The following is a 12,896-nucleotide window of genomic DNA, read 5'->3' on the forward strand; positions in this document are numbered from 1 at the left end:
TGTGTGTGTGTGTGTGTGTGTCAACCTTGTTTCTCAGGAGCCCTGTACACTATTTTTAAAAGTTTTTTTTCTTGTGACCTACAGCTTCCAAATTAAGTAAGTCTGGTTGGCCGGGTGTTCTCAGGGACTCTCCTGCATCAACTTTGCTAATTGTGAGATTGCAAAAACATGCCACCTCATGTAGCTTTTTTACGTGGATCCTAAGTGATGGAATTCAGATCTCTATACTTGATTACCAAGCATTTTGCTGATTATGATATCGCCTCATCTCCTTATTGACTATTTTAAAAGATTCAGACTTTAATCTAAATATGGAGACAATTCATAACAAGTGTAAAAATACAGTATTTTCTGTAAAGGTTTAGGATCAAGTTTAAATTTTATTACCATCTTATGTAAAGATCCATATTCAAATCCTCTCATGTATCACAAGGAATGCTTTCTTAAAAAAGATTTTCTAACATCAAATTGAGAACATCTTTTAAGATTAAACAACACCGAGCCAGTCAGCTGTCAGATTTCCTACATTAATCTTCCTCCTGAGATTGTTCTTCTGAGTGAATTTTCATATGTTTGGTAAGAGAAGCATTTTGTTTGAAGGCTTTACCACATTCAATACATTCATAGGGTTTCTCTCCAGTGTGGGATCTCTGATGAATAACAAGTTGTGATTTTGCATTGAAGGCTTTTCCACACTCATAACATTCAAAGGGTTTCTCCCCTGTATGAGTTCTCTGATGTACAATTAGGTGTGACTTTTGACTAAAGGCTTTCCCACATTCAATACACTCATAGGGTTTCTCCCCTGTATGAACTCTCTGGTGTTGGGTAAGGCCTTCAACTTGCTTAAAGGCCTTACCACATTGATTACATTCAAAGGGGCAGTCACCTGTGTGAATTCTCATATGGTAGGTAAGAGATGAGCTATGTCCAAAGACTTTCCCACACTCTTTACATTTATAAGGTTTCTCCTTTGTATGAGTTCTTTGATGTATAACTAGGTGTGACTTTTTGCTAAAACTTTTCCCACATTCATTACATTCAAATGGCTTCTCCCCTGTATGAATTCGCATGTGTTTAGTCAGGGATGAGCCGTACTTGAAAGCTTTGCCACATTCATTACATTCATATGGTATTTCACCTGTGTGTGTTCTCACATGTTCAGTAAGAGATGAATTATATCTAAAGGATTTGCCACATTCCTTACATTCATACGGCTTCTCGCCTGTGTGAGATCTTATGTGTTGCATAAGGTTTGAGCTGTGTCTAAAAGTTTTACCACATTCATTACATTTGTAGGGCTTTTCTCCAGTATGGATTCTTAGATGGTCAGTGAGGGCGTGTTTATGACCATGCGCTTTGCCACACTGTTCACACTCGTATGGTTTTTCCCCAGTGTGAGTTCTCTGATGAACAACAAGGTGGGACTTCTGACTGAAAGCTATCCCACATTCATTACATTCATATGGTTTCTCCCCAGTGTGAGTTCTTTGATGGTCAAGGAGTCCCTGTTTATGGCTGAGGACCTTCCCACATTGATTACATTCATAAGGTTTCCCAGAACCTGGGGCTTTGTCAGGTTTAGATGGACTACGGCGGGGCGATTTCCGTTTCTCCCGGGTCTGAATTTTGTCTTCCTTGGTATGGGAAGCACCACGGTGGCATAATTTCTCACATTTCTTGCTGGTTTGGTTTTTGTCACCTTTATCAGACAACTTATTGTTGGGCAACTTGTTGCATTTCTTTCTAGTTGAAATTTCATCTTTGTTCACATCAGAGGCAGGATGGCTGAGTGATTTCCTGTGTTCGTTAGCTGTATCAGGTTTCTTTTTCATAGAGTTTTTAATCTGACTGGGTAAGTCTAAATCCTGATTCGAGTTCTTCCCATGAGAATTGGATTTAGGCAACCTTTTTTCAGAAGGAACGTGTTTTGAATGGACACGTTTTTTCTCCAGCAAAGCATACTCGCTGCTTTTCTTACTGTTTGAACTTTTCTTCCTGAATGACGCTTCCTTAGTGAGTTTGCTTTGGGACTTCTGTTTTTCCTCCCTCTGCTCACCATCTTGTTGGACTTCTAAAATAGAATTAATGAGACATTCTTGTGAGTTTCTGCACTCCCACTGAAGTTCTTTATAAGTTTCCTAAAGAGATGCCCTCCTTGTTTGGGGTTGAAAACTTACTCAACCTTAATTACCAATGTAAAATAAGCATCAAGAATGACTGTCCCCATCCTCTTGGATCTGATAGGACGAAAGCTATAGTAAAACCAGGGGAAAGACAACTGAAGTAGTCATTAGGAAAAGAGTTGGTTGTTTAAAAATAGATAGAAGGTGAAATAGACACAAGGAATACTAAACAAGCAATGCATTAAATTAAAAAAAAAACAACTTTGTGATTATGCCAGGTACAGTGGCACATGCTTATTAATCCCAGTACTCAGGAGGCTGAAAGAAGATACTTTTTCATAACTTTGAGGTCAGCCTGGGCTACACAGCAAGACATTACTAATCTCCCCATTGTGATTAAATTTAAGATGACATGAAGCAGAAATATAGGACTATTAGTTCTCAAGAATATAGTGTGCATAATTCCAATTCCCTGTGACTTCTAAGTTGCCAGTTCTTCTTCCTGGTAGAGTTTGATTAGAATCTCTCTCTGCCCTTAGCTTATAAGAGGTGCACTCAGTCCTCTTCAATAAATTCCTCTATTTTTACTAAGGCTAGCTAAAATAAACTGAAACAGAGAATACATCTATCAAGGAGAACTGAGGAACCAGCGGATGGCTGTGGCTCTAAGCAGGGAGGCTGCTCCTGCCTTTTCTTCCATGAGCAATGTATAAGGACATTCTTACTAAACAACTTTTGACTCCATAGTTCCTCTAAGTTCACTGATGCTTTTACAAAGTCATGAAATTCCTAGTAATTAGGTTGGAAAATGCTTTACACCATCTGGGTTTACAGTGAGCATCTACCTGGTTTTCCAGTGAGTTGTGGAGTATCTGCCTTTATCCTGTCACCATTCCAATAGCTGATGGCCAATTTCAAGTTTATTCATGGCTCTAACCACTTGTTTATGTTCTTTTCCCTACACATTGCACAATTATACATTTAGAAACATCTCAAAACATCGGTCTTCTCTAAGACTACTCCCTAATAGCTCTCTGCATAGAAATAAAATGGGGAAGTCATCTGACCTAAGAATTTTAAACATTTAAAGAGAGAAACATATGGAAGAGTAAATAGCCACCTCAGTGATAAAATAATTTTATATGGAAAAAAATAAGGGTATCTGAATGGATGAACGAAATTCTCTCTTTTATGGAGGGCATTTAAGAAATTGGTTTGGGGTGGGCTATTGTGGCACATATCTTTAATCCCAGAACTCACAAGCAGAGGCAGGAAGATCTCTATGAGTTCCAGATCAGGCAGGGCTACATAATATAAATTCCTGTTAGAAAAATAAGAGACACAGAGAGACAGAGATGCAGAGAGACAGAAACACACTGAGAAAAAGCAGAGACAGGAGACACATACACAGACAGAGAGAAACAGAAAGAGGCACACACACAGAGCGGGGTGGGGGGAGAGAGAGAGAGACAGAGAGAGAGAGACAGAGACAGAGATAGAGAGAGAATGTTTGGTGGAAATTAGATATAGTAGGGGAAGGGGGAGTCCAAAAAGCTGAACTGTTAGCTGCTCTTTCATCAAGGGACTGAAGAGATTCATCACACTGGGATAAAGAGATAAACAGGACCCTCCAGATAGCACAGCAACACAAAGTCTTCTGATACCTAGTGACGATGGAGAAGACAGGGACAAATTTCCTCCTTAAAGTGATCAAGACTTACACCTGTTCTCTTGACATGTAAAATTAAAAAAATCTTTGCCTGTGTGTATACATGTTCACTTGTATTTATGTGCACGTTTGTAGCAGATTTTCCCTGTCCAATCACTTTAATTATTAATACAACAAAAAAATTTTCCTGTGATTGGACAGGGAAAAGGGAGGCAGAGTGAAGAGTTGCAAAAACAGAGATGGAGGAGATAGGTAGGGAGAGGAAGGAAGATGGAGCAAGAGGAAGACAATCCAGATTCTGTGTAGCTTTAAATAGCCACAGGTAGGTAGGAATACAATAAGATGATAAAATAATTGGGATAACTGGTCTAATCTAGGTGAGCAGCTTGTATCATCAGTTGGCTCATTATCAATTATTGTGTGGGCATCTTGCAAATTGATAATTTATTGATATATAAATCTGACTGGTTAAGTCTAAGCTTCTAGAGTTTTGTTTTACTGGGTTACTGGGAATTGTGACAGCTAACTGAGAGGTGGGTGGTCATTGCATGGGGCTGGCACGGCAACGACCTGCCAAAGGAACTTAGAGAGCTGGGTGAACAGATTTTGGAGCTCCGGGCCTGAGAGTCTGCCGAGATGAGAACACCCCGCTGGTGCCATGTGGCCCCCTGGTTCCCGGCGTAGCTCAGGAACTTGCTATTTCATTTTAATATTTCCCATAACACATATCCATGTGCCCATGCATATGGAAGCCAGTTTGACATCAAGCCATTATTAGATTGTTTTCTGCATCTTATGTTTGCAACAAGGTTTCTCACCAAACATAGAGCTCTCCTGTTGGCTAGACATGCTGGCTAATAAGTCCCAGTTTTGGTCTCCACCTCGTTGGTGCTAGATTACAGGTGTGCACGTCCAGGCACAGCTTGTTACATGGAGGTTGAAGAGCTGAACTCAGGTTTATGCTTGTGTGGCCAGTACTTTACAAACTGAGCCATCTCCCTAGCCCCATAACCAACTTCTTACAGGGATGGATGGAGCTGTTGCAACTGCTATCCACTCCCCCAAAAGATAGAAAGCATGAAAAGACAATTCGACTATGAAGGGATTGTGAATCATAGTCCTAGTATGTAACAAGATCATACCAGAGCAGATCTGGGTGTGATAGAATAATAATTGATTAAGGCTGAAATAATTTTCTCTTCTTTTCCTTTCTTGTTTTTTTATTTTTTTGTTTTTCAAGGCAGGGTTTCTTTGTATAGCCCTGGCTGTCCTGGAACTTACTCTGTACACCAAGCTGGCCTCAAACTTACATAGATCTCTCTGTCTATGCCTCCTGAGTGCTGAGATTAGAGGTGTGTATGCCCTTTCCTAGGAAAGTAATTTTCTTAATTTAAGAAAGCAACCAAAACCTAAATTTTAAGAGAAACCAAATGTAACTTCAGAAACATAAGCATGGGCTCCCTGGGCCCTGCAAGGATAGGTGCTGCTTATCAGTAACATCTAAGAAGAATCAGGAAAAAGTAGACTCATTAAACCCTTCTAAGAACTAGACTTAGAGATGAGGTAAACCTGATTCAGGTAGTGTCAGTGACAACTAAGAAAAACACACAAACAAGTGGGACTTGACAAGAGGATCATAGAACCCAGGGCTAAAATCAGAGGTCAAAAGCAGGGAGGATGAAGGGAGTGTCTGACGAGTAAACATGAGACTTTCCATAGCTGACTCTTAAAGAATCTCCTCCAAGCAGCTCCGATAAAAAAGTACAACAAAGATACCAAAGATGTCCATCTAGAAACTGCCAGTGTAGAAAAATTACCTTGTATTTGCATAATGGGAGATCTTTTTGAAAGAAATGCAATAGAGGACTAGAACACAAGGAGATATGAACTTAAAAGGGACCATCAGCAAAGCAAGTGAGCTTTAACTCACTCGTTTAAAGTCAGGGCAAGAGCTTAAGGTTGACAGCTATTAATGTGGGCACTAGAGGACAAGAAGGTTGACTAGAGATTGTATTAGTTACTTTCCTATTGCTGTGATAAAACACCAGGACCAAGTCAACAGAGGGAGGATGGGAGGGGATTTATTGTTTCAGGGAGATAAGTCTGTCTCAACAGTCATGGCAGGGAGAAATAGCAGCAAGGGATTATCTCAGAGCAGGAAGCCGAAAGTTCACATCTTGAACTATAAGCAGGAAATAGGCCACACCTCCTAAACCTCCCCAAACAGCACCACCAGCTGGGTGATGCCTCAAATGCCTGAGGACTATGGGGTACATCCCATTCAAATCATCCAGGGATTAAGGGCAAATGGACATGATGCTGTCTTACAGAACAGGCGTTTTGTAGTTGGAGGAAAGAAACAAAATTATTAGGAGCAAGGGTATCCATCATTCCCAGAGATGCAGAAAAAAGACTGATCTAAGAATGTCTGAATTCATTAAGAGAAACTATGACACATTAGGGAACTGGTGTGTGGGTAGAGGACAGGGCAAATTGAGGACTCTTTTTTAATATGGTAAACAGGAACGAGACTCAGAACTGAAAGCTCAGCGATGGCCATACAGGTAGGCAAAGGGCTAGGGAAGGGAGCCAGTCACTTCAGGCTGCTGAGCCCTGGATTTCAGTTTTCCCCCTATCACAAAATGGTGACTGATTGTACTCTTGCTCTTCATAGAAGATCATGCCTCTCTGGCTCCCCAATGCCATGGCATTTGGAACTGCAGCACATCTCCTATAAAGAGATTATGCATGCCTACCCCTCTGAGCCACATGCTTGAAAGTAGCTTCGATGGATAGCTACCACATCCAAGCAGTGATTAATTGCAAGGAGTAATTAAGTGGCTCCATTCACCCTTTTTTTCCTTCTCCATAAAATAAGAGCTTCTCATGAGCCTCTCATGTGGACAGGTTTATAGAAAGAGGAAATATTAGAATCTCCAAGGTAAGAAAACATCTGTACTTTAAATTCCTTTCCTCCTGAGAGATTCTGGTGGTTTTTTTGTTTTGTTTTGTTTTGTTTTGTTTTGTTTTCCTTTCTACTAGTTCCTGGTATAGAGGAGAAAACCTAGGACTTTTAAGAAAAAAGTTTTTTTTTTTTTTCTATATTGGGGATTAAATCTAGGTCCTTGTGAGAAATCATTCTATTCTGAGCTGTATTCCCAGCCCTAATAAAAGTTTACAAATTACTCTTTGAAGAATTCCAAACTTACCACCAAGAAACTAAAAACTTACTCGCACTGGCTCCTGTTTTCTTGGGCCTTGCTTTGTTCAGACTACTTGGGCTGGTTCTTTTCGCCTGTCCCGATGATGGCTCTTCTTCTCCTTCCAACTTGGAGACTATGTCTTCTTTGGGATCTTGATTTCCTACTCATAAGAAATGGTAGACACTGAGTGTTGGGCCAACTGTCTCAGAAGTCAATCCCTGATGATGTTTGTACTTCAGGGCCTTTCAAGGTAAATGAACATATATGGCTTCTAATGTTTCACAATAAGGATGCCCATGTACCTCAACTGAGTAAACCTTCCCTTTTGGAGGTAATGATACACGCATCATTCCTAGTTTTGAAAAGGCATTAAACCCCCCGACCCACCACCATCACCACCACCACCAAAATAAAATCAATAAAATCAAATAAAACAAGAAAACATCAAGGACTCGAGGAAGAAGGGACTGCAGCGAACATGTCCTGGGTGGTGGGGACGATCCTTACCCATTGAGGCTGGATTGCTGCAGTTCTCTAGCTTCGTATCCTTGTACAAGTTTCTCTGCACAAGTTCCAGCTGCTCCCATTCCTTCTGAGTAAAAGCCACAGATACATCTATGAATGTTACTGATTCCTATCATATTCCTATTCAGTCTGGCACGTCTTAACTCTCCAGGTTCCTGAGTGATTTGAACAACAGAATTTGTTCTCACCTCAACTATCTACTATGACTCACAATACACATTTAAACATGCTCTCTCAACCTGTAAAGGCAATCCCTCATCCTCACAGACCAGCAAAGTGTGACTTGGATCTGTCACTAATCTCTACCTCACAGACTTCCAGTCTGACTCTAATAACCCCGACACTCACTGCCAGGGTCCTCCCAATACCCAGGTCTGTACCATTCTCCTCAATCCTGTGAGTAATTTTAACAACAGCAACTTCACACATCAGCAGACCCTCCCAGGCACTTGCCCACAGGTTCCTCAATCACAGAGTCTCACAAGACACATTGATCTCTAACTCCCAGAAGTTCCCCCAGATCTCTAATCTGACTAACCCCCAATCACTGACACCAATAGAACTCTTCAACAGTGTCCATTACAGAAACCCTACTCTCTGCCAGCAAACTCCAGCTCTAACTTCTCCATTCACTTGAAATAAAATCCACCCATCTCCCAGGGATCCTGCACCTTACAGTGATCTCAAGTACAGGCTGTGTTTAAGTTTTCTCCGTGGCTTATTACCTTAGGATCTAGTGATGGACGGAAACGATTGCTTCCACCATTTCTTAACTACTTTCACTGTCTCGAATCTGTTTACAGACTCACCAGCTTTTAATACATTAACCTTCAGTGATTCAATAGGAAGAGTGACAAGGCTCCGAGTTGTAACTGTAATCACAGCCATGTTTCATTACAGCTAAGGACTCAAAGCAAATCAGTTAATCAGGAAGGGATGAAGTCAGGGTGAAAGCAAACCCAGGCATCCGAGAATCCTTTCCCAGTACAGTCACACAGAGCACTCTAATTCCTGCAGAAACGAGTTTTGACCATGCATGCAAAATGAGTTGGAAAGCCCCAGCAAGGTCCAGAGAGGTTTTTATTGGGGGCTGGGTTATATCAAAACTAGCTACTTGCATATACAAAAATCCTAGGCTCCATTTCCTGAAGCCCCAAAGCTAATCTCAATCTCATTGTCTATATTAACTCACCAGTAAGCCCTATTAGCTCACATCCAGATGTACTCTGAATGTGATTTCACTTTCTTTGGTGTAACTCCAAATTGCCACCATATCTCTTGCCTTTGACATTGCAATAAACATCTGACTTCTGACACCTACTTTTGACCTGTAGTTCATCTTCCATAGAGTAGGCAATGATGATCTTTCTGATGTATCAATCAGATCAAATCACTTCCTTGCTTAAGTCCAGTGGTTTCTCATTGAAATGGGAATAAAATCCACATCCAACATATCCAATATGATCTTACATGATCTAGAACCTTCCAGCACTGATTATATATTTTCCTACTTTCCCTGTGTGTGTTCCAGCCACATTATTTTTTTTCTCTTTTACCATAACAAGAAGTTAGTTGCTATCTTAAGGCCTTAGCAATTGACATTCTTCTTTGAATAATTTTGGATCCCTGCATTAACCACAGTCTGTCAATGTGTTTAAATCAACTGCCATTTCTTTAAAGACTAACTTGAGAAACAAACACTTCCTGTTTTTACTCTCTACACATTATCCTCTTTTACTTTCTTCACAACAGTTCCCTTTGCCTAGAATTATCTTACTTACACATAGATATACATTTTACTGTTTCTTTTCCGTTTCTCAAATTTAAAAGACAGACTGGGGAGGGGGGAGACAGTGAAGAGAGTAAAGAGATAGCTCAATTGTTAAGAGCACTGGCTGCTCTTCCAGAGGACCTGAGTTCAATTCCCAGTACCCACATGGCAGTTCACAAGTGTCTGTAACTCCAGTTCCAAGGGATGTGACACCATTACACCAATGTACATACAATAAAATTAAATAAATTATTTTTAAAAAGAGACTGGCCCTGTATGTTGCTAATTAAAACATTCTCTGGCATGAAAATAGGTGTTCATCTTATACTCTGTTTTACAATTTTCCAGCCATTGACACTCAAATATCCCTGTCTCTAACTTCCACTGGACTTCAGTGACCTTACAGAATCTCCTATCACTAAGCCGTGCAAGCTCACAAAGTCTTGGCCTCAGAATCCTAGTCACAGAATCATAAAGGACCTTCAATAATTATTAACAATTCCTACCAAGAACCCCATCATTAACAGGACAGTTAGACCACTGATACCCTAGATGACAATCTGCCATCCAAACAGCACTTCAGTATAAGACTCCTTGTATTCCACCAACTGCCCACTAGCCTCCAGGCTCCCCGCTCACTGCCAGCCATAGCACACAAAACACGGACTCTTAAAAGACACTGCTCATTACATACACTTCCAGAAAGAGCACCATCAATGACCCCCCAGGCCTCAGCTTCTGATCCTCACATATTCCGAATGAGCCAGTTCTCCAAATCTCCACACTGCCCTCTCACAGTGCAGCCTGTAATCCACGGTTACCTAACACACCAGCTCCCAAACTGTTCAAATTCTAATCCTTGTAGGGCTTCCCGTCTGTAATACATCACAAAGCCCTCATTTCTGATCTCGCTAGCTTTCCAGACCCAAACTCAGTCACTGTGACTCTTACCGACGCCTCCCCGCTCCCAAGCATCACTTGCCTAGGCGGATCCGACAAAACACTGATTTCCTAAAATCACAGCAATCCCCAGCTCCATATACCCCCAACATCACGGGCATTTAATACTCATATGCCCATAATACCCTAATACCTTGGTTCCTTAGAACACCGGCCTCCCCAAAAGACTATTCAACAACGACGCCACAGACTCTCAAATCTTGTCTACTCCCGACTCCAGTCACCCTCCAATTACCGACAACCAAACCAATCCAAACCCTTACGGTTCTCACCGTATCGCTGTCCGCAGGCTCGGATGCAGCCATCTCCTTCGGAGGCCTGGCTTTGTCCGCACTCCTCCGGCCCACCGCCTCTGGCTTTGTCAGGTCCTTGATGGAGTCAGAGGCCGATATGGCGGCCACCCCGGGCACCGCTTCAGAGGGTCCGGGGGCTTCGATGGCGGAGCCCTGCGGAGGTGGCTTGTGGGCGCGGCCATCTTGGCATGGACCCCGCCGTACAGCGGAGGCGCGAGCGCCTCTGGGATCACTGTGCAGGCAGGACTGGCGACTGGTTAGTCCCGGTTCCCGGAGCTGCGAAGGTGTCCCAGGAAGGAAGTGCTCAGAGGAACTGCTACACGGGACACGGACCCCAGAACCGAAACCCCGGAGGTGCAGGGAGGCCTCACCTCGGGAGTTCTGTTACAGAACTTGGAATTGCTTTTTCAAAGGGTTTTCCAATTGTAGTTGCCGGGGAAACCCGCGAGGCAGAATGACGAATCCTACAGTGAAAGAAGCAAGAAAAACCGGTCTAGACTAGTAACGTTGATTTACAGAGAAAAGACATTTATCACTAAGACAGAGGAAAAACTCTTTGGATTACTCTTATAATGGAGGGGGAGGGAAGAGGCAGACAGCAAACACATCACTCCCGGTGAGAGCTCAGCATTGGTGAAGACATTTCCTCAGAATTACACAGCTGTTAAAATGACTTCTCAGTGCACCACTGAACATCCTCATTGCATTCACTCACTCAACAGGTTTTATGTAGAGTTTTTGATATGTATATATGTACAATCAAGGTGCTCAGCTCTATTGGTAGGGGACAAAGAACAAGACTACACAACCTTCACACACACACACACACACACACACACACCGCCCCCATTTTGGATTGCATGGGGTAGAGGTGATGAGATTATTGCAAATACATTGTTACTCTTTAATTGACTCAACACCTACTATTGGAAAGTGGACCCAGTGTGGAGACTGCCTGCAATCCCATTATGTAGGAAACAGAGGCAAACTCTTTTCAAGACTAGCCTTATTATATAGAGTTATATAACCTCAAGTTCTTGAGGTTAGCTTGGACTATACAAAACACTTGTCTCAAAAGGGCAAAATAAAATAAGGATTTCTATAGATTTACTTTATGTGTATGTGCAGGGGGAGAAAGCCAGAGTATAAATTGTAAGAGTCAGTTCTCTCTTTGTGGGGATCCAGGGTCTTCTCTCAGTTCTCCAGACTTACCTACCACAATGGTTTGTACACTTTGAGCCTTTTCACAGGCACTAACATTTTAAGCTGTTGCCGTTTGTTTTTTTGTTTTTGTTTTTTTTTTCCTGAAGTCCCCTTTTGAAGACAGAACCTAGGGCCATGTACTTACTAGGCAACTAACTACTCTATACTGAGCTAAATCCCAAAGCCCAAATTAAAAACCAACCAACCAACCAACACACACACCCCTTGCCTGCTTGTCCCCAGTAGTTTCACCCTCCTGTAGTTCTTGAGTCTCTGCCATTCACCAAAGAAGACTGCTCAGTCACCTGTTCAAACCAATAGGAAAGTCAGCCAGTGACTACACTGGGTGTTTGGGATCCCAGTGTAGCACTGAGCCTTTCTTTGGATGTGCTTTTACAAAACCATGTTCTGGGTTGACATATTTGAGCTAACAAGAACAGTTAGCCAGAAACAGAACTACAGAAGCAAAAAAAAAAAAAAAAAAAAAAAAAAAAAAAAAAAAAAAAAAAAAAAAAAAAAAAAAAAAAAAAAACAACCCGCAAGGAACTTAGCATTTGTATACAGAGCACCAGACCAACCTCTGACGACCCCCCTCCCACCCCCAACACTAGGCAGGAGAGAAAGGATGAGAGAGGAGAGAGGGAAAAAAGAGAAAGAGATCCCCAAATCTAGCCTTTTGTTTGTTTCTTCCCTGACCACTACCAGTAACAATCTGTAGGCAACAGCTTAAATCCACTCAAATACCAATAACCACCTACCCAACCTCTTGGGAATGAGGGCGTTGTGTTGTTTCCTGCTGTCTGGTGGCAATGGCATCTTTGGGGAACCCTAAAAAAATTGGGATGTTGACTAAATCCTGGGAGAGTTGGTTGTTTCATTTACTGTGCAGGAAGGAGCATGCCTAATGGAGGCAGTCTGAGAGGCTGGAGCACCTGGGGCCAGTTGCTTTGAGTTCATTGGTTTGTTGAAGGATGCTTTTGTGCATTCAAGTGCTGAACTCTGTGCCCAGAGACCTAGTTGCAGTCTGGACTTTGGTAGGACTAAGTATTTTGTAAAACATTGTTTTCCATTACCTCCTGATTAGTTAAATAAAGAGCCGATCAGCCTATAGCCAGGCAGGAGAGCAAAAGGTGGATGAGAGAGGAG

The 12,896-nt window shown here is 42.0% G+C and overlaps 1 protein-coding gene across 6 annotated transcripts; it reads right to left on the reverse strand.

Moving 5' to 3' along the window:
* Positions 1-356: 356 nt before the first annotated feature.
* On the reverse strand, positions 357-10,920 carry Zfp37 (ZFP37 zinc finger protein). Of its 6 annotated transcripts, none has more exons than XM_031377563.1 (4): positions 10,527-10,920; positions 7,506-7,590; positions 7,027-7,158; positions 357-2,074 (listed from the first exon to the last, which is right to left on the reverse strand). In XM_031377563.1, the coding sequence occupies exons 1-4, from the start codon at positions 10,557-10,559 to the stop codon at positions 528-530; spliced, it is 1,797 nt and encodes a 598-aa protein (XP_031233423.1). In that variant the 5' UTR covers positions 10,560-10,920; the 3' UTR covers positions 357-527. The 6 variants fall into 6 exon arrangements, with proteins under 6 accessions (XP_031233423.1, XP_031233418.1, XP_031233420.1 ...); XM_031377558.1 differs by having other exon boundaries at positions 7,506-7,587; positions 10,527-10,683; XM_031377560.1 differs by lacking the exon at positions 10,527-10,920 and adding an exon at positions 10,044-10,242 and having other exon boundaries at positions 7,506-7,587.
* Between the last annotated feature and the right edge of the window lie 1,976 nt (positions 10,921-12,896).

Source organism: Mastomys coucha, unplaced genomic scaffold (genome assembly GCF_008632895.1).
Source record: "Mastomys coucha isolate ucsf_1 unplaced genomic scaffold, UCSF_Mcou_1 pScaffold18, whole genome shotgun sequence".
Classification (NCBI taxonomy): Eukaryota; Metazoa; Chordata; class Mammalia; order Rodentia; family Muridae; genus Mastomys; species Mastomys coucha.